Source organism: Camelus bactrianus, chromosome 6 (assembly GCF_048773025.1).
Source record: "Camelus bactrianus isolate YW-2024 breed Bactrian camel chromosome 6, ASM4877302v1, whole genome shotgun sequence".
Lineage (NCBI taxonomy): Eukaryota > Metazoa > Chordata > Mammalia > Artiodactyla > Camelidae > Camelus > Camelus bactrianus.
In genome coordinates, this window is record NC_133544.1 from 67,652,196 (window position 1) to 67,675,122 (window position 22,927).

General features: G+C 34.5%; 1 protein-coding gene across 1 annotated transcript in view; it reads right to left on the reverse strand.

The window, feature by feature from the left end:
• AQR (aquarius intron-binding spliceosomal factor) overlaps positions 1-22,927 on the reverse strand; it is an 85,535-nt gene that overhangs the window by 16,952 nt on the left and 45,656 nt on the right. Inside the window, exons 20-28 of the mRNA XM_010965105.3 lie at positions 21,540-21,781; positions 19,357-19,503; positions 18,506-18,575; positions 16,314-16,424; positions 13,458-13,567; positions 8,607-8,742; positions 6,719-6,928; positions 4,771-4,908; positions 1,027-1,098 (exon numbers count right to left, since the gene is read on the reverse strand). Of these exons, the coding sequence (XP_010963407.1) occupies positions 1,027-1,098; positions 4,771-4,908; positions 6,719-6,928; positions 8,607-8,742; positions 13,458-13,567; positions 16,314-16,424; positions 18,506-18,575; positions 19,357-19,503; positions 21,540-21,781 (1,236 nt within the window). The remainder of the gene's footprint in view (positions 1-1,026; positions 1,099-4,770; positions 4,909-6,718; positions 6,929-8,606; positions 8,743-13,457; positions 13,568-16,313; positions 16,425-18,505; positions 18,576-19,356; positions 19,504-21,539; positions 21,782-22,927) is intronic.

Genomic DNA, 22,927 nt, shown 5'->3' on the forward strand with positions numbered 1-22,927 from the left:
TTAATACATTATCCTTTTAATCTCCAATTTATTGTGTAAGATTCTTATACTCACTAAATGGCTTTATTAGCTTACTAATTCTTGCTATTCACCAGCTCCAGAGAGAGATATCTGGCAAATTTACAGAATGATTTGTATGGGTACCACTGCTTGTGGTGGACAGTGTGTGAAGGAGGATGAAGAAACTGAGAAGGCAATCATGGAATTATCCTACTTTAACAGGTGGGGTAACCCAATGAGGTCTGGGAGGTTTAGATCAGAATTAGGCAAAGGAAGCACAGAAAGAAACAGATGCTCAAGCAGGAAAATAGAAAGATGCTAAACATCTTGTATCATCATTACACCAAGAGCCTGAACCTCCCAAAGCCGTAAACATTTTACCTTCTTTAATTTCCTGTATTACTTCAATTTCCTACTCTACATCTCCTTGTTCCTTGAAATATATTCTGATAAAACACATTCCTAGTCCCAAATAACTCAGCTTATAAAACAACTTTTGGAATCCAGTTTATCTATGAATTAGAGTAGCTTCTATTCTTCAGTTGGGAATTTCACACTTTGCTGTTTACACTACCTTAGTAAAGAGTATCGTACAATAAGAAAACATGCTTAAACATCATTTAACTAAAAAACAATCAGGCATAAAATAAAGAAAAGTATTGCACCCAGTGATCAAAAACAATTCTACAAACAACTCTTAACAACAACAAAAAAATTGAAAAAAAAGCTCATCTTCCCTCAAAACTGAGTAACAATGTAATTTTCTTGATTAAAATTATTGTCTTTTCAAAACTTAGAGATAAATTGTGAATTTAAATAGTACTGCTGAAACAATACAAACTACTAAATGATCAGTGAAGAGATAAAAGGAAGTTTACAGGCTTAAAACAGAATACCAAAACATAATGAAGTTAAGGAGAATATATAATTATGGCAATTAGCACCCCAACACTGTGTAGTTTCCCAGTGCTGTCTCCCAGAATTCTTTAAACTCTACTTTCTTTGTCTCGGATCTCAGTATCTTACCTGTAGAAGAAGAGGTATAAAAGTTTCTATCTCCAGAATCTGAGCAGCCTCTTCCATTAAAATATTATCATACTGAGAAGGGGAGAAAAAGGAAAGCTTGTCAAAAAGTCAGCTGAAAGCCAAACAGCTACCACCAAAAGTATAACAACCATCCAAAAAACCCCAAAATAATTCAGATAAACATAACATAAAAATATTCAAACAGAATATTTACAATCTTATTTACCACTGTGCTCCTGCCTCTGGAATTCAATTCTTTAACCTTAGGGAAGACCTCTAAATATACAACTCTATACAGTTAAGATCTCCTTGATCACTTCTTGGATTACAATATCAATTTAGTTATTTTCAATTCAGTTCTTTTAAGTTCCATATAAGCAAGAATCAACCTATAATTATATATGAGGTTATTTCCATTGATATTCTAACCCTAGGTAATATTTTGTGGCAATTTTTTCCCTTATGAACCCTACTTAGCACTCAACAATCCGGTTTTCCTCCAGCATTCAGTCTGTCACCAAAGCATGTCAATTTCACACTCAAAACTCCCTCTAGAATCTATTCATTTTTCTCCTTTTCTGCTACCACCACCACCACCACCACCACCACCACTGTAATCCATGCCACCACTCTGACTACTGCCAGCAATCTCTTTACTAGTCCCTCCCCTCCCTGTACTGCCTCCCCTAAATCACTGATATAACAGGCATTAGAGCACAGCACCTCTGATTTTTAACCCTTCACTGGCTGCCAGCTGTCTTAGGGGAAAATGAGCCTAATGTTGCTTGCAGGAGACGTATTAACTAGGGCCTGTGTTGAGTCTGGCCCCTGCTGTCCTCTCCTACTTTATGTATCGCCGTTCCCCTTTCTCACTAAGCTCAAACACACTGACCTATTTCACTTTCTCAGAAATGGTAAAATCATTTCTGCTTCAGGCCCTCTGCATGTGCTTTTTTATCTCTTCACTTTTGTCTGCTTGGCTTTGTCTAATTCTTAAAGTATCAGCTTAAAGTCCACTTTATCCAGGCCTTCTCTGACTTCCCAACCTAAAACAGGTTTCACAGGACCCTGTTCCTCTGTCTCACAGCACATCATAACTTGTAATTCTATTCATATATGTACATACTTGTTTGATGCCTGTTTCTTCCCTCTAGCCCAGTTCCCAATAATGTTAGGCACTGCACATTTGTAAAACAATGAAAAGTCGTCTTTCTCCAACCTACAGAAATTTCATTCTTTCTTTTTTGTATGTTCTTCTCTATCTGCCCAAAATTTTTTCCAGACTTATTCTCAATATGTTTCATATTTCCCCTCCTTTCCCTTCTAATTCTGATTGCTACTTGGTATGATATCCTATTTCTTGTTTTATTGGTAAAATACCTTCTTTGAGAATCTCACCAAGTACAAACTAGAGTTCCTCTGTTTTCTATTTTTAAAGTTTTCTCTCCTCATTTTGTATTCCAGGGAAGTGGAAGGTGGGAGGAGCATGTTTCCTCTTAATGCTTAATTAATTCTCTTCTTTTAAACTAATTGTTTATATATCCTGTAATTTCTGTGCTATTCATCTTTACCAAAACATGTTTGTATCTATATTTGTCCATGATTGGTAGCTGAGCTGGATTTCCATTGGACATGATGAAAATTAAGGTTCAATTCTGCACTGTTTCTTACTGAAACTACCTGAAGTTGCAGGCATGTGGATTGGTGTCTTCTCTATCTCTATCTGATGCTAAATTTCCCTAGTACAGTGATTCTTTAGGTCATCCTAGTAGGAACCCAGGAGGAGTTTCAAGAGTCATATTTTCTCAGAAGTCCGAAAGTGGCCTCTCAAGGTAATAGACAATATGCAAAACAGAGTGGCAGCAGCTCAAAGAAGACAATTTAAAGAGACTGTTTTCTGAAAAACAACTCTGAAAATCGAATGTGATTTAATTCATAATAATATATCTACAGAGTCTGCTTTTTTAAAGTGAGATTTTAATCACAAAGCAAAATTACGACATAACTATATCAGAAGTATTAAGGAAGAAAAAAGTGCACGAATGTGCTTGCATGTCTTCTTCAGGACACCACAGAAACTAAAGACAATGTCCAAAATGGAAATTTAATGTTCTTTATTGATATAAATGAGAAGAACAAAGGAAAAACAAAAAGAGTTGAAAGAGATCCTGGCTCGAGTCCTCCCACCAAATAAAACATAACTCTCAACTTAAAAAAAAAAAAAAAAAGTTGAAAGATTAGACAATTGAGGAGCATCAGGGTAGTAGAGAATTGCCTTTTTTAAATGTTAGTAGACCTGCAAGGTTTTTAAGCTCTTAACTGAGATGCATGTGTGAGTTTGATTAAAAAAAAAAAACTTCAAAATTAAAAACATAAAAAAAGTAAAAGATAGTACCAGTACTCATGTTAACTGATTTTAGATGTATAGCACAATGTAAGAAAATGATTAATGAAAATGATAAGCTACAAGTAATGTTCTTAGAAAACGCATGTGAAAGTTGCATGAAAGCATAAAATGCTAATTATGATTGCATCATTTCCCCTTGTTATTAAACTGATTTGATTTAATATCAAATTCAAAGTATATTTTATATGTCAGCCCCAAGAACAAAATATTTAGGTGAAAAATTCTGACTAATAATTTGCAAAAGGTAAGTTCACACCACTAGGGTAAATTCACAGTGCCTTTTAATAAATTATCGTGTTTGTCCTATCTTGCAGTGGAGGAACCTTTCATCCAAGATAACAACAATTCTAGCACCTTGAATTTATTTAGCACTTATCTTCCAGTGAGCTCATAACATTAAAAAATTGTCAGTTACTTTCATCAACAACAAATGCTCTGCTCACTTTGAATTCAAACCTGTACACAAACCCTATTTTAAACAACAGATAAACCAGTTGCAGGGAAATTCAATGATCTGCATTAAAACCAAAGTTTAGATCAGTACCACTAGCGAAGTGTCACAGAGTCTCCAAATTTAAATTTACTGCTCAATTATTACCTTTCATTTCAACTGAGTCACAGGCTAACAGGCTATCTTGCCCTTTAGCTCTCCAGTCTTTATCGTATGGTGGTCAAATACCTCCTCTGACAGTCTAAGTAAGAGCATTCCACAGCCTCACATAGAAGGCTGTTCATTTACCGAATGAACAAATAACTGGCAGCAGATGTGTGCTTAAAAGGTAAATAATGCAAGCATACAGACGTTTAACAGGTGAAAAACACTCTCAACTGTTATTTTTATAAAGCTGTTTGGAGACTTTTTAACATAGTAAAAATAGATTAATCTACCTTAACAAGTATTAGAAGTTGACTGGGGGGAGGGTATAGCTCAGTGGTAGAGTGTGTGCTTAGCATGCATGAGGTCCTGGGTTCAACCCCCAGTACAGTACCTCCATTAAAAAATAAAGAAATAAACTAAACTAAATTAAACTAAACTACCCTCCCCAACCAAAGGAAGTTGGTTAGACAATCATATGGTTATAATGTTACTTAAAGGACATATGTCTGATAACTAAATTTAGAAAAATTAGATTTAGAGTTTACCAATCATATAAGCATGGAAAGTTACCATAACTTTTCAAAGAGGCATTTTTAAGTAATTATAAATGTGAACTTTGGTAAGAAGTAAACCACTATCCAAGGGAAATGGCCTGGTTTAAAAAAAGGAAAGAAAAGGAAAGAAAAAAACCTAACAGCTGCATAGATGATGAATCAAGGAATAAAATATAAGTCTTTACCTTGAAACCTAACTTGACTAAATCATGTCGTTTTAAGGCAGCATGAGTACAGGTCATAGCAATGATTTTGGCTTCTTTCACCAAAAGGTATTTAGATCTGTCTAGTCCACTTCGAAGCAGTTCAGAAGCTCTAAATTCCTTTAAGAATGGAGAGACAATGAGATAGGATTTTAGGAAAACAAACATAGTTTATGAATACATTCATACAATCCAGTTTATGAGATAATTTGTGAGAAATTAATATAAATATATCATAAACTAAGCTAAAGAATCATAATTCTGTCCATTATTAATAATTGAGTTCCAATAATAGCTGATATTCAGGCCATAATTTGGACTGTTTTTTGTGTTGTAAAATATTTACAGTATCAACAAGAATACTGAATAAAAATATCAATCACTATTTTGCCTATATTACCCAAGGTCCCTACAAGAAAACAGAAATATTTCAAGCGTTCATAACAAGTGGAATTTATTGCAGGGAACTGTTATACAGATGATGGAGGAGAAAAGCCAACCAGGGAATGGTGAAGCAACCTAGAGACTGGCAACAGTAGGAAATTATGACCATTCCTATGCTAGGAAGAATAAAAAGAGGAGGAAGTGTCATCAGAGCCCGGAAACTGGGGTACCAGTATAAGGGGGAACCACAGTGGGCCAGGCCAGCAGAAACTGGAGACATGGAAGAGATGAAACCCAAGGCAGAGAGTGCTGGTGAAGAAATATCCTGGCTTCTCTCTTTCTTCTATTTCTGCCACAAATTGTCATTGGCTAAACCCAGCTAGAGGTCAGTGGACACAAGAGACTGGGAAATTAAACCTCTAAGGATCAGCCCCAACCCTGACATGGCAGAAGGTCCCCCACAGAGCAGAGCAGGGGGATGGACAACAGATGTGAGGAGCAAACAAGTCCAAGCCGAGTAGCTAGAAACAAGTTTTATCAAATCTGAACACTATGTACACTTACTTCAGACTTTGAAACATTTTTGTTTTTTTAAATAACTAAAGCATTACAGGTACAGATGGAGGTACCCTGTATATCCTTCTCCCCACTGTCTCCCTACATAGCTATTGTATGTTTGTATCCTTTCACATTCTATTATGTAATCATAAACGTAATATAATACCATTTTGCAGGTTTTAAAATTTTATTTATACTATGTGTACTATATATATATATATATATATATATATATATATATATATATATATAGTATGTATTTATTATTCTATACCTACCATCCATCCATTTCTATCTACCTACCCAAACCACACATCAGTATTTATTGAACGTCAACAATGTGCCAGATATTACTGTAGGAAGTAGGGATATAATCATATCTAAAAGGTACTTAGACTTAAAAAAAAAACAAGGTCTTCACCCTTTTTACCTGAGGTAATCCTAAACCTTCTTACTGAGGAATCTGGGCCTGAATGTGACCTTCTACGGGATTGCTATAGTCTTCCAACGATATTTTCTACAAGAAATGAGAAAACCAGAAAGCATCCTGGGGGGATCCCTGGGTTCCAAATACAGTCTTCTCTGTCCCCTTTGTATAGTGATGACTCTTATTTCACCCTAATAATCAATACCAATCATCCTGGCTAACACAGCAACCTCACTTTTTGCCCACTGGTCAAAGGCATAAAGAACTTAGAATGGCCAAATTCCAAATCAAAGAACCATTGTTAAACCTCCTGATAACAGCATTCTTTTCTCAAATACTCAGACTTTCACACCAGAAAAGCCAGAAAAATGGGGATTCAACGCATATCTTAATTTTTACTTATTTCTTGAACTAGAATAATAAATGTCTCCAATAATCTTACTTAAAAGTAATAATCTGGTTTGTTAGATTTGAATATTCCATTTACTTCATTAAAAAAAAAGAAAACCAACTAAGCTTAAAACCTTTAAGGGAAAGTTAAAAGAACTTGAGAATCCTTACCTCAAGCTGAGTAAAGATTTTCTTAATATGCCTGAAACATCCTTCTGCGATTTCCATGTCTTCTTCATAAGATCGGCCTTTAAAAATGGGTTGAGGAGCATTTGCAAAGTATTCATGGAAAGGGAAGAAAGTGGAGATTTCCGTGACATCCGGCAACGTGCTACCTTTGTTTTTCACTTTGCTGATATACTCTTCCCAACGAGACATTACCTATAAGAAAAAGAGACGTGAGGTTAAATATGCCAGCTTATTATTACATTTTAAATTATAAATTAAAACAGAAATCAAGTGAAAATAAGATTTGCTAGGTAAAGGAAAAGGAAAGCAGTCTTTGAGCCAATAGGTCTATTTCTTGTCCAAGTCACTGACTGATTGCTCTTCGTTTATAAAAGTAACCTTTAAGATTGCAGGGAAAAAAAAAAACTCTTTAATCAAAATGCACAGATAGACAAGAACCTCAGGATCATGTCATGGCATGTTAGACCTTTTCAGATTTTCTATGTATATTCAAAACAGTTTATTATTGATGATCCACACCCCCAGCCATGCATCCCAAAAAGACTTGTGAGATAGGTAGCTCAGTTACATCCTGGTATAAATGTTCATTATGCCTCTACTCAGTTCCTACTTAGCCTCAATTTCTGTAATTTGTCTGTTTTTCCATTATGACTTCAGTGTTTCTCAAAGTGTGGTCCTTGGGCAGGGTATCTGAGAAGCTGATAAATAAAAATGTAGCTTCGGGATGCCACCTCTTACTGAAAGAAAATCTCTGGGGACAGAGCTTGAGAATTTCCTTTCTAAATGACTTTCTCAATGTGATGACTGTATGTTGAAAACTGCTGACCTACACTGTAAGGCCTCAAGTTCATAATTCCCAAATTTATTACTTATGCTTCTACAATGTATATATTATTTCTCCTACTTTTAAAAGTAGTTTTCACAGAGAGCCTAGTGATTTTTATTTTGTGACAAATATGCATGTAAGCATGATCTTTACTACATTATTCAAAGTTCTAAACAGTCTGAGTCTAATGCAGATAACTTTGCAAGATCACGCACATATCCTGTGTTCAAAAGAAACCAAGAAATCTGCTCATTTCGAATGGACTCAACTGGTTTGTGTATCTACTTATAATAAGCATAATTTCTTCTTTCATATACATTTAAAATTTTCAGTGTTATGCTTTATACCTAAAATATACAGATAACATTAGTACAAAGAGAACAAATAAAGTTACACAAAAATCTTCATTATTTGATTATGTTTAATTCATTTAAATTAGTAAACCAACTGACTATTAAAGTTTATTTTCATTCATCTTATTTAGCTTCTACTGCTCCTTAATCTTCATTCTTCCCAAATTAACCCTAACAAAAGGAAAAACATATCTCTAAATTGAAGTTAAAAGAATTTCTAACTTAAGCTCCTACTTTGAAATTAACTCTAAAACAAAACATATTTCTGGAAATTTAAAAAGACAATATACTTTTCTTTATTAGTTGATTAATACGTAGAGTAAAAGTAAGTTACAGAACCATGTTTGTTACCACTGGGTTGACAGACTAGTTATATTTCTATAGTAATATGAGAGAGAGAGAGAGACTAGAAACTTTATCAATAGCAAGAAAGCAAAACAAAGAAAAAAATTTTAAAGTAGCAACATTGGCCTTTCACTGAATAAGACATCAAGCAAAGTTCTTTAGCAAAGAAAACTGGAGATAATAGGAAACACATTCAACATTCAAATATAGTTTCAACAACAGCATACGTTTTAATCGACTCAACAAAAAAATAAGTTTTCAAAAGAAGGATCTCAAGATCTCATCCTAGTTTCCAACTGAAGACCATATTACAAAAAAGTATGATTTAAAACCCTTAATCTCTTACCTGATATAAGAAGAAATAGCCTGCAGTTTCACAAGTATATGAAGCATCTCCTGGAACCCCCAGACTCTTCTGCAATCGTTTCACTTCTTCTAAAAGTTCTATTCTTCGAGCGAGGACGTAATTAACTCTTCCATACCTAAACATTTCAATTAAGCAAAAAGGTACAATTATATAATGAAGAGACTTTCGAGGAAACTGTCAGAAAATTTTTTAAGAAAATCATAATAGAAACTATAAATGGCCAAAGAGAAAAAAATTAGTAGAAAACATAGTTTATAATTTAACTATAAGTGGTAGTTCTTGGGGTTTTTTTTTTTTATATACAAAAGCTATTTAAAGTGTACCTGATGGATCAGGACTGACCTGCAAGTGTGTTAGTGATCTGTGAGAAGGGAAAATCAGCTACAACACTAAACACAACATTTAGTTCAGCTATCAATTTCTTTTCCCCATAAAAAGACCTTTACAAAGAAGCAAACAGTATAGTGCACTCAAGTGCTAGTCCATCTTGCAACAGACCAAGAACATATAGTGTACAGGCTGGCTGCTCTGAATAGCATTGTTTACACTATCACAAAAGTAGATTAGCTCTAAAGGTCTTGAAAAGTAATTTTAAAATTTATTTGATCATTCCTTGGCCTCCAGCATGCAGCTTGGCATCTGGATCGAGTAGGTTCATAAGTATCTGCTGAATAAGAAAACCAAAATTTGGAGAGCACTTGGCCCAGAGACAGACAGTTAAGGAAAGAAGCAGTGGAACCAGAATTGAATCCCAAAGCCTATCCATACTCTTTCCACCATAATAAAGTGCCTCCCACAATCCTGTAACACTAAAAAGAGATAAAATAGAATGATCCAGAATAAAAAAGAGACATAAGACATGGTCTATAGTTTTAGGAATTTTCCAACTTAGAAAGATATAAACATTATAGCAGGTAACTTTTCCCATGTTTGCTTATCTACAACTTAAAACTTTTTCTACAATGAACACTTTGGTAATGAAAAAAAAATTGGGGATGTTTATAAAGAGTATAATAAAATGTCAAAATTCTTGTAATATAATGTTAAATTAAAAAACCAATATACAGTGGAATTCTATGTAATATCTGCTCATTCTGCAAATCTAAAATTATACCAAAAAGTCTATTTATCAATTTAAAAAAGCAGTGTACAGGCATACCTCATTTTATTGTACTTTGCTTTATTGCACTTTGCAGATTCTGTGTTTTTTTTTTTACAAATTGAAGGTTGGTGGCAACCCTGTACTGAGCAAGTCTACTGGTGCCATTTTTGCCAACAGCGTTTGCTCAGTGTCTCTGTGTCACATTTTGGTAATTCTTGAAATATTTCAAAACTTTTCATTATTATTATATTTGTCATGGTGATCTGTGATCAACTGATTTCTGATGCTATTTTAATTGTTTTCGGTGCCAAAAACAATGCCCAAATAAGATGGCAAATAATCAATACATGTTGTGTGTGTTCTGACTGTTTCACTGATTAGTCATTCCCCTATCTATCTCCCTCTCTTCAGGTCTCCCAATTCCCTAAGACACAAAAATACTGAAGTAAGGCCCACAATGGACTCTAAGTGTTCAAGTGAAGAGTTGCACATCTCTTTCTTTAAATCAAAAGCTAGCAATCATTAATCTTAGTGAGGCAGGCATGTCGAAAGCCAAGACAGGCAGAAACCTAGGCCTCTTGCACCAAACAATTAGCCAAGTTCTGAACACAAAGGAAAATTTCTTGAAGGAGATTAACAGTGCTACTCTAGTGAACGCACTAATGCTAAGAGAGCAAAACAGCCTTACTGTTAATATGGAGAAAGTTTAAGTGATTTGGATAGAAGACCAAACCAGTCACAACATTCTCTTTAGCTAAAGCCTAAACTAGACAGAGCAAGGCCCTAACTCTCTGCAGAAGAAAAGTCTGAAGCTAGCAGAGGTTGGTTCATGACGTTTAAGGAAAGAAGCTGTCACCATAGTTCCATAAAAGTTAAGGGAAAGCAGCAAGTGTTGATGTAGAAACAGCAGCAAGTCATCCAGAAGGTCCAGCTAAGATCATTAATGAAGGTGGCCACACTAACAACAAATTTTTCTATTGGAAAACAATGCTATCTAGGATTTTCATAGCTGAAGAGGAGAAGTCAATGCCTGGCTTCAGAGCTTCAAAGGACAGGCTGACTCTTGTAAGTTGAAGCCAATGCTTATTCATCATTCCAGAAATCCTGGAGACCTTAAGAATCATGCTAAATCTACTCTGATTGTTCACTATTAATGGATAACAGCACATTTGTTTACAACATGGTTTGCTGAATATCTTAAGCCCATGCTGGGATCAACTGCTCAGAAAAAAAGATCCTTTCAAAATATTAGTGCTCATTGATAATGCCCAGGTCACTCTAGAGCTCTGATGGAGATACACAACAGGATTCACGTTGTTTCCATGCCTACTCACACAACATCCATTCTGCACTCCTTGGATCAAAGAATCATTTTGACTTCAAGGCTTATTACTTAAGAAATATACTTCATAAGGCTGTAGCACAGCAGCTGAAAACCTTCTGGGAAAGATTCACCATTCTAGACACCATAAAGAACATTCACGATTCATGGGAAGAGGTCAAAATATCAACATTAACAGGAGTTTCGAAGAAGTTGATTCCAACCCTCATGGATGACGTTTAGGGGAGTAAGACTTCAGTGGAGGAAAAAACTATCAATGTGGTAGAAGTAGCAAGAGAACTACAATCAGAAGTGCAGTCTGGAAATGTGGCTGAATTGCTGTAACCTTATGATAAAACTTTAATAGGTAAAGAGCTGCTTCTTTTGGAAGAGAAAGAAAGTTGTTTTTTGAGATGGAATCTACTCCTGATGAAGATACTGTGAAGATTGGTGAAATGACAACAATGGATTTAGAATATGACATAAACTTAGTGGATAAAACAGCAGCAGAGTTTGAGAGGGCTGACTCCAATTTTGAAAGAAGTTCTACTGTGGGTAAAATGCTATCAAACAGCATTGCATGCTATGAAGAAATCATTTGTAAAGAGTCAGTTGATGTGGCAAACTTCATCGTTGTTTCATTTTAAGAAGTTGCCACAGCCACTTCAACCTTCAGCAACCACCACCCTGAGTAGAACAGCCATCAACATCAAGGCAACACCCTTCACCAGCAAAAAGACTATGACCTGCTGAAGGCTCATATGATGGCTAGCAGTTTTTAGCAATAGGTATTTTTCAGCTAAGGTATCTACATTATTTTTTTGGACATAATGCTATTGTACACGTAATGACTACAGCAGAGTGTAAACATAACTTTTTATATGCACTGGGAAACTAAAAAACCCATGCAACTCTCTTTGTTGTGATATTTGCTTGATTATGGTGGTATAAAACCAAACCTGCGATATCTCTGAGGTATGCCTGTATACAATTAAACATGATAGCATAATTATAGCTGATTACTAACAAAAAATTTTTTTAGAGTAGTAGAATTGTGAATGATCACTCTCTATTATTTCACACAAGATGTAATAAAATTTTTTCTTTAGGGAAAGTGATACTACTTTTATTGTGAAACAATATTCACTATTTTTCTTTTTAATTATAACAAAGGGAGAGAAAAAAAAGAATATGCTCAGTTAAACAAGCACTCACATTACTATCAACACCTGGGGACTGGTTCGTGTATTAGAAAGCAAAAAGTATTTTCTTCTCTAAAAACTTGGTAGTACCTAAACTCATTTTTAAAACTCTACTGTACTATTACAGTATTCTTTAAAAACTATAAATTGTACTGCAAAATAATTATAATTATAGTATTTAGCATTCCATCAGCACCTATATGTTCACCGCATTCTGGATTATAAGATTTTAGAGTCTAGCCCACTTGTGAAAGTTAGTTTTAATAAGAAGAAATATCTACAGGAAGAATTCTGGGAAGCATTCCTGGCTGATCCCCAATTAAGAGTCTAGAGCCCCAAATAACTTAATGTGTATTGATCTTGTCCTCTGACTTTTCAGAAGCTAAAAAATGTTTGTTGAGATACTTAATACAAGAACTCAAAATAAATGTAACATAATAATTTGACACTCTTTTAGCTCTTTTGATATCTACAATCAATTTAGTCAAAAGTAATGTTCGATAGTCAAAGGCTATATTAAATATGTGCAGCTGTTAATTATGCCTATTGTATAAAATTATGCCTTAATAATGGATTTAAACATAAATGAAATGAGCTACTATAAAGCAATTTTGAAGGAAAAAAACTAAAATACTAACAGCAGAAGAAATTTAATTTGTAAAATTTTAGTCTCTTTACAATATGTAACACTAAATATGAATTCCAGTTAAACTAGCAACAAGTACCTGAAATACTAGTTACAATACCAAAATTATGCTATCATTAACCTCAACTGCACTTACTTAAATGCATCAACTTAACTGGCACCTAAAATAAATGCAAATTAAATGTCTGGATGAAATGTGAAAAGAAACTGTGTAAAGCTGTACAGTTTTGGTTTGGCAATATTAAAAATTACTTCAATAAATAGAGAGCAAATGGAAATCTGCAATTTTAAAAAGATGAACAAGATAATTCTCTTCATTGAAATAATTATATGCTTGAGGAAAAAATGGCAGAAACATATAGAATTGGACCTGAGGGAGATCATGACCAGACTTTTAGGTCAACTGAGTATGGTCTAAGTAGGTTACACTAGAATCTTTCAGAATTAAGTTGGATTACTCATTGCTCTCTTCTCCTAATGCTTCTTCAGTAAAGAGAAAAGAAGAGAAAGTTAGAAATTCTTTTGTACACCATTTCAAAACTCATCCCCATTTGCTCACCTGCTGAAATCTTTCTCTGTCTCCAGCTCTTCTTCTCCATGACCAAGACGCAGGAGGTGGCGCTCATCAATGTCTAAAGCCATAATTTTCTCAAACAACTGGTTCAGGGCCTGGAGAATTAAAAAAAAAAAAAAAAAAGGATGATGGTGAGTTTTAAAGAATTAGCAGGCTCCTTTAAAAGTAACAAAAACTAACAATTAGAAGGATGGAAAGAATGAACACTGCCCAGTCAGATGAGAATCAACACCAAGAGGGGGAAGGTATAGCTCAGTGGTAGAGTGCATGCCTACCATACATGAGGTCTTGGGTTCAATTTGGTACTTCCATTAAATAAACCAACCAACCAACCAACCAACCTAATTACCCCTCCCCCCAAACAAACAAACAAACAAACAAAAAAGAATCAACATCAAAACATAGAAGGAAACAACTTATATTAGGCTGTTTACAATTTAAACCAAATAGTATTTTTATTGATTTTTGACAGTGCTACATATGTATACTTGGCCAAAGGAATAACTGGAAACCATAAAAATCATGTGTCCAACACATATCTGCTAATTTATGAAAAGAAAGGCTTTGGTTCAGTTTCTATTTCACTCAAGTAGTAATAATTACTAAAATAATTAATAACCATACCAAGTTTCATTTTACTCAAAAGAATTTCCATGGATTGCAGAGAACTGAAAAGTTTTTGTGGTTAGAACAAGCCTCTCAGAAGGTGAGTGTGTGAGTAGAATTCATCAGGAGGACCACAGAGCGGAAAGGTAGAGTGCATCACTCAGCGCTTAGGCTGCCAGTCTAAAGTTGTCTATACAACGATGAGCAGAGCACACAGCACAGCACCAACTACTCTTATAAAAGCCATTTATCTACCTATAAATGTTCATATTTAGGGTTCCCTCAAATTCTGATATTTTATTATCTGAGCATCTACAGTTAGAGGGTTTTGCAGAAAGGCAAGTTTCAATGTATGGAAAGATACACTAATAAAAGCTTCATTTAAAAATTAGCCCCCATTCAAACATTTCTGCTAATTTACCATCAGTGTAACCCTGACCATCAAGTCAACATCCAGTCTTGTAAACATCCAGGTTATGTAACACACGTACAGATATCCTTTGCTATCAAAATTCTAGCAATCAGAGCTCAGAAACTGAAGAGAAAAACATAAATTTTCAGAAAAAAATTCCCCGCTATCCCAACTCATGATATTCTCAATCCAAAACTTGAGACCCCAAAGATCAGACCACATGGTATTACTCACTATCCAAACCCACGACCCATGTAGATTTAGAGGGTGAAAAATACTCGTACATTATAGTCTCAGAAAAAAGTGAAAGATTTCATCATGAATTAGAGGGATGTTGGATAACTGCTTGAATTATATATGCTAACCAAGATCTAGCAAACAAAACAGCTGTGAAAAATCAACAATTTGACAGACATGAAGAAGGAGGATGATTTGACTATCAAAGGATCAAGAAAGGCCCTTAGCAAACAATGAAGTCTTTGGGTATTTTCTGAAAAGTAACCTTCTCTGTAATTGTGCTACACAAGTCAAATCAGATGTAGAGGACACTATCTTCTACATTATCAAGTCATTATCCAGTTTTTGACAAAATTTACTAAAAAATGTTATTTTAGAACAACACATAAATTATTTTTATTCATTCTAAGAATTTGAAAATATGTAAGATTATTACAGATTAAGTTTTATTAAATAGAAGAAAAAAAGCCTTTATACAATGCTTCTTTTATCATGACAAAACCTCAATCAACCCCTTCCCTGGCACAAGTTTAGTACAATATGCCACTGTAACTTATAAACTTCAAAACAAGTGTATGGACTGGACAGTATTAATTTTAAAGTCCTGAGATTAAAAACTGATGAGTAACAGAAAACTGACATTTAGCATTTTAAAAACCCATAGCTTCTTTGTAGATCAACTTTTTTTAAACATTTTTTCATTGAGTTATAGTCATTTTACAATGTTGTGTGTAGACCAACTTTTTAAAAGAACTGGTTAGCTGAAGTCACTGTTGCTAATATGTATTTGGAGAAAATAAGTACCTTTCGAGGTTTAAACAGCAATGAAAGTCTCATAATATGTTTCAGAATGTTCTGGGAGCTGCCTGTCACATTTTACATGAGAGTTAATAAATGTTACTTGTTCTCCCTCATTTTCACAACAGTGACAGCTTCAGAATAACTACCTCAGCACACACATAGATGCAAAGGTCATTTTTCAGCCATTTATTTATAAGAAAGGAGTTTGTTGTTTTTTTGTTTTAGCCATTTATAAATGCTTTAGGTGTTAGACCTGCAACCTAAAATGGTCCTTCCATGTAATATAGATATTTGTAGGTATACTTCATGAGGATTTCAAATTCAATTCAGTATCAATACGGTCTAGATTTAGTCTTTTAGGAATATTTATTCTAGTAGAAAAATGTTACTAGTAAGGGACAATGCTTTTAATCTCAAAGTAAAAAGTCTAGCTTAGCATGGAAGTTGGAGGGGAAAAGGCAATTTAATTTAATCCAAACATTTAACCACATATCCAAATATTATTCTTAGCTTTTCTACATTTTGGCTGCCTCCACTAGAGATGAAAGATTGTTTTTGTATTTTCTTCAGTATAGCCAGGTCATGACAAGTGATAATCCAAGATTAACTTAATAACATACCATACTTATCAGCCTTTCCTGGTATTCTCTGCATCCATAATCATGTTATCATTCAACCAGAAATGTCCACTGTGCTCTCATGCATCTTTTGCTCCATACATGCACATCTGCTCCATACATGCATGGGGCACGCACACACACGTGCACACACACACACACTCTTACCTGATTGGAATGAGTAACAATCAGAGTCCTCTGCTCTGGGAAGTTGTGGTAGATGTTGGATATGATTTGGACTGCCACATCTGTTTTTCCTGTACCTGGTGGGCCCACAACCTAAAAACAGAGAACACATAGCAGACTACTAAGTTATCACATTGTTAGAAAATAGAAATTGTAAACCCGAAAGATAAGATAAATTTTAAAATTTGCTAGATGAATTCAACACCAGAATGGGTAAGACAGAGTTGGTAAACCTTAGGATAGATCAATGGAAATCACTAACCAGAACAATAAGCAGAAAAAAAATTTTTTTTAAATAATAAACATAGCCTCATGAATCTATGGGGCAATATTAAAAAGGTCTAACATATCACTGGAGTCCTGGAAAGAAAGGAAAAGTACACAGAATAGAAATATTATTTAAAGAAATAATGGCTGAAAATTTCCCAGATCTGGCAAAAGACATAAATCTACAGATTCAAGAAGTTCAGCAAACCATAAACAAATCTAAGCCTAGACACATCATACTTAAGATGCTTCAAATGACTCTGGGCTTATTAAACACCATGAAAGCCAGAAGTAAGTAAAATAACATTTTTAATGTTCTGAAAGAAAAAAGCTGTCAATGCAAAATTCTATGTCTAGTAAAAATATCTTCAAAGAATGAGGGTGAATTAGAGACATTCTCATATGATGGAAAATTAGTTAATTCATTGTTAGGAGATCCGCTCTTAAAATTGGTTAAAAAGAAATTCTTCAAAGGAAATGGTATGAGAGGAAACTTGAGGTACCAGGAATAAAAGATATATGGTAAACATAAAAGACTATTCGCCTCTGCAGTTCTTTTTTAAAACACGTTTGGTGTTTGCAAGAAAAAAATGTAATATTGCCTGATAGCATTTTCAATAATATATATGACAACCACAATATAGAAGGGGATAGTAAAGGGACCTCCATGGAAGTAAGAATACTACATTAAACTTAAGAGACAAAATATTGATTCTAAGTAGACTGTGAAAAGTTAAATATGTATGTTGTAATTCCCTAGAGTAGCTATTAAGAAAAAATTATACAAGAGATACAGTAAAAGAACAAAAGATAAATAAAAATGAAAAACTAAAGACTATCCAAATAACTCAAAAGAAGGTAGGAAAGGGGAAACAGGAACACACAAAAAAGGGGAACAAACATAAAACAAATAATGAAATGGTAGGCCTAAATCCAAACAGACAAATAAGTACATTAAGTGCAAATGGATTAAATGGGACTTAAAAGCAGAGACTGTCAAAATGGATTAAAAATCATGCCCCAACTATATGATGTCTACAACAAACTCACTTCGAATATAATAGGTAGGTTAGAAGTAAAATGACAGAAAAAGATGAATCACATAAATAAACACTAATCAAAAGAAAGCTGCAGTGGCTATATTTATATTAAAGTAGACTTCTGAGCAAAAAAAAATTACCAGTGATTAAGACAGACACAATGTATGATAAAAGCATCAATTCACCAAGAAGATATAACAACCCTGAAAGTGTATGTACATATCCATAAAGTTTTAAAATACATGAAGCAAAAACTGACAGAACTGAAAGGAGAAACAGACAAATACATAATTATAACTGGAGACTTCAATATTGCTCTCTCAGTCATCAACATACACATTCTTTTCAAGTGTTCACAGAATATTCACCTACAGATAGATCATGTCCTAGGTATAAAACAAGCCTCAATAAATTAAAAGTTGAAGTCATATAAAGTATGTTCTCTGACTTTAATGGACTTAGATCAGAAATCAGTAACTAGAAAGTAACAGGAAAATCTCTAAATACTTGGAAATTAAACACGCTTCTAAATCAGCATCAACAGACTTTTCCTGTAAATGGCCAGTAAGTATTCATATTAGATTTTGTGGCCCACACAATCTCTGTTGCAAGTATTTAAACTGTTGTTGTAGCAAAAAAGTGGCCATAAGCAATACATGGGCATAACTATATTCTAATAAAACTCTACTTATAAACAATGAAATGAGTAGCGAGATCTACATATGCATTAGATGCCAGAATTACGTATAAACACTTAAATTCAGTTGGGTTTTTGTGCTTTAAATAGAACTCTACACACTCTGAAAATCTGACACTCACTTCTGTCTGATTCCACGTAAGAACTTGTATAACAAATAATTCTCTTACCATAGTTAGACCAGGCTGCATTCCAGCACGGATGGCCTCTATCTGTGTATGAGTGAACTGAATCGTATTACTGCAAATAAGAGTTGATAAAACGTTCGTTAAAAATACAGATGAATGACATTAGTAAAAATTTACACAATAATGACCAGAGGTCTAAACATTTGCTCTATATTGGCCCCTGGTCTCCCCAAATCTTTTTCCTCCAATTTCAGCCCCTTCTGTGGGTGTTTGTGCAGTAAAAAGTACATTAAATGACAGGTATCTTCTTAACAAATTTTAAATGTTCAGCACAGTACTGTTAACTCTAAGCACAATGTTATACAGCAGAGCTCTACAACTTTACATCTCAACATGACTGACCCAGTGTCTTCTAAACAACTCTCTTCACTCACACCCTTCCGGAGGCCAATTAAAACTAAATGAATCTTGCGGAAGAGAAAAGACTACAGTTATTTAGCAATATGTTTAGCCCAGCCCCAACCTCATCTCAGTGTTAAAGTTCTAGTTCCCAATCTGACACCAAATACATAGGTCACTTTCTAGTCATGGCACACGTGCAAGAGGGGAGCTGCTAAATGGAGCACATGGTCATGAAGTAAGAACCCTGTGCTCAAACCAAAGTAGTCCCCGAAAAGTTATTTCTCATAGTACCTGAAAATGCTTCTTTTTGAAATATTACTACAGAAGGGCCAAAAAATGTCTGAGCTATTCAGTCAATGGATAGAAGAGGGTCCAGAAACAGAAGTTTTGTAAAATTTTTAAAGGATCAGAAATTTTAAAAAGTATTACTAATCCACTTGAAATAGCAAACCATGATTCATTATTACGATTAGCAGAGAGAGTGAAATTACCGTTTGGGTTGGTTGTACGGATAAGGACCTCTATTAGGGATAACGTGAGGTTCAACAATTAAGGTTCTTGCCTCTTCATTGTCTTCATCTTCCCCCTCCGCATCTTTCCTTTTCTTCCCTTTGCCACTTCTTACTGGGAAAGTTATCCTACAAGACCAAAACCTTTGTTCATTTTTACAATCAACAATGATTCGCCAATCACCTATCTTATGCTTGACACTGTACAGAGGATTATCAGATGAGTAAGAAACATTTATAGCCTAAAGGAGCTCACTACCTGCACATAAATTTTGAAAAAAGCAGATTTAAAAGGACTAAAATGTGTGTTAAGGGTATTCAGATTAGAAAAAGTCATCATGATTAAGGGAGAATCAAAGAAGAAACACTTATTTATTTATCTTTTTAGGGGAGATAACTTTTTAAAATTAGGGTAATATTCATATCACATAAAATTCAGCACTTTAAAGGGTACAATTCAGTGGGCTTTAGTACATTCATAATGTTGTAGCGTCATCACTATTGTCTGATGCCGGGATATTTTCATCATCCCCAAGCAAACCCCATGCCAGTTAAGCAGTCACTGCCTATTCCAACCTAAACCCAGCCTATTGCAACCAGTAATTTACTGTCTTTATATCTGCTTATTCTGGACATTTCATATAAATGGAATCATACAGTATTTGTCCTCTTCTGTCTGGCATCTTCCACTTAACATAATGGTTTCCAAAAAAAATTTTATATACCTCTAGTGTATGCACTGCAAAGTGCTTTACACCTTGTCCCTCACATAATCAGAAACGGCTTTATGGAAAACTTGGCATTTAAAATGAATTTCAAAGTATTTAGACATATAAACATGAGAGGGAGGACATTCGAAGAAGAAAGAACAGCAGAGACTCAAATACAAGTAGCCAGTTTTGCGGAAGTGTAGGATACAACAGGGAAAACAAGGCTCAAGACAAAGGCTGGAGTCCTGTTATGACACCTTTGGAATATCAAGCCTTTAAGGCAGAAGTTCTTAGTCTGGGATCAGTGATACCTCAGGAGCTAAGCCCCCACAGGGAACTGAGGAAGTCAGTGACTACTCTAAAATTAAACTGAAAAATGAATTCTCTATGTGCACTTTTTCCCAGTCTTTCTTCACATTCTGAAAAACAAAGATCATACCGCCTGCCCCTGCAAAGTGCTAAGAAACAAAGAGGCTAAGAGGTCAGCCCTTATTTTGATAAGCAACAGGAAAAATCAGAATTTTAAGTTAGATAGTGGAATGACTCCTGCAGTAAGGCATGTAATGGCTTCAAGAGAGGACAGAGAGGCAGGAAAGGCACTCTATTAAGAAGACTGAAGGTGCTGAGGACCTAGAGAAGTAGCAGTCAGGACTGACATGGAAAAAATGCTGAGCTTTCCAGATGGGGTGAATAGAAGAATGATTTTGCCATTAACAGGATTAGGAAAGTATGAAGGAAGGCAAGGTTTGGGTGTTACAGAGGACACATGTTTTTAATATGTAGAATTATTATATTTATACTTAACAGCCAATTAAAAGCTGGATGTTCTAATTTCCAACTAAACAAGTAACTAAGCTCTTTCCTACCACCTTAGGTATACTTAGTGCTTCACCTAATCTATATGCTTAATCTATATGATGGAATTCATGAAGGAACCAGTACTTCTAGTACTTTGATCTTTTTCTACTCAAATTAAAACCAAAGCTCCTTTAACACTAAATATAACTATCTTGTAAATATTTAAATTGTATGAAAGCAAGCAGTGTTAAAAGAAAAAAAGAATTTTTTCCTAAAACCATTAGACAGCTCAAAATCACATGGCTATGAGAATTAATTAGGAAATATATCAGATTATATGCATAATCTGCAAAGATGTATTTCTCCAACCAAGTGCTATATGTATATTTATATAGTACTCCTCAGACAAAAAGCATTTACTGATCCCTTATAAGACACGAGGCTACTTCTATTGTATTCTTAAAATAGCTACTACACAAAGAATTAGAAATAGAGTCAAATAAAATAAACTCATCAGTTATTATATGGTGAAGGTAAAGACTGCCCACACAAAATCCAGATATGATATTCAAAACTTCCTTTAGCTACAGTCCTCACGGCCTAACTTGGACTGACTATAGAAAGCTTCAAAAGGAGTATGTCTAGTTCTGACTTTACCTGAAAGGGGGTATCTGGAGAGCTGGGTCATCCACAGTTACTTTAACATTATGACCAGGAAAGCTGGTTTTTAAATGCTCAATGGAGAGAAATGTATCATTGAAATCAAGGGTGGCGATCTGATTGGGCATTTTTGAATAATGCGCACTGCTTGGATCCCCATAACCTAAAATGATGTCATGTAGCCAGTCAGGTACCACACAATCAGTATTCATCAGGTTCCGAATAGTCTCCAGCACAGCCTGTCAGTAAGAGGACAAGAACAAATTTTATCAAGAAGACATCTCAAACATTTGCACTTCAATGGAATGCAGGGTTGGCTGTACTAATCCAGAATTCCCGAGTGTTTCAGGGCAAGAAGCTATTTTCTGCTGACAGGTGCTTGGCTAGACTGAATCAACAGCTATATTTTCAGCTGATACCATACACTGAGTTAAACAAAAGACCAAACTTAGCAAGAACAGTTTATCCACTAGGAGTTCATTTAGACAGAATGTCATAAATGAGTTTACCACTTGACTTCTGTTGAGCAGGATGAAAATTCAATCAGGTTTATAGTATAGCAAGAAAACATTATAGAACAAACCCTTAAAAAATGCACCCTCTTAGAAACTACTAGAGTTTTCTCCTCTATACTTCATAGTTCCACAGTGCTAAGATCACACACAACCAGAAGAACATTAATATATATGCCTCAATTGTGAAATTAAGAAATTCTAAAATTAGCACTGTCAGAAATAAGAAATTTTAAAAATGAACAATGATAAAAATGAAAAGTCAAAATTTTCAGAATGAAAGAATTAGGACGACAATAAAAGGTATTATAGTAGTTAATTTATACATTTTCAAAAGTTATTACTAAAAGCCAAGGTAAATTCTTAGACTTTGCAATAATTATTTCAACAAAATGATGTATCTCTATCCCACATATGGAAATCGGAAGGCTAGGCTATTAATTTCATAGAATAAAACAACCAAACCAGCCATTTGTATATAATAAATGCTATACATCCAACAGGACAACAAAATAATAGGATAGTGTATGTTAATACAATACTTTTATCACATTACCTTGTTTTATTTTCTTGCGCTTATCTCTAACTAAAATTCTCTTATTCATGTACTTGGTTACTTATTTCCTGTTTCTGTTTCTGACTTCCCTAATCAGTAGTCTAAGCTCACTAATGGTATAAACTGTGCCTTACTCATCTTCATTAACTCTATAGAAAACTTAGCACAGTACCAGACACACCGCAGGCATTAAAAAAATGATGAAAGGAATGACTATAAAAAAGGAACCATTTTTCTCTTAGTAAACTGAATAAAATTCATTCATTACTGAGAAACAGAGACAGACAAAACAGAAGCCATGTCCTCATAAATTTGCA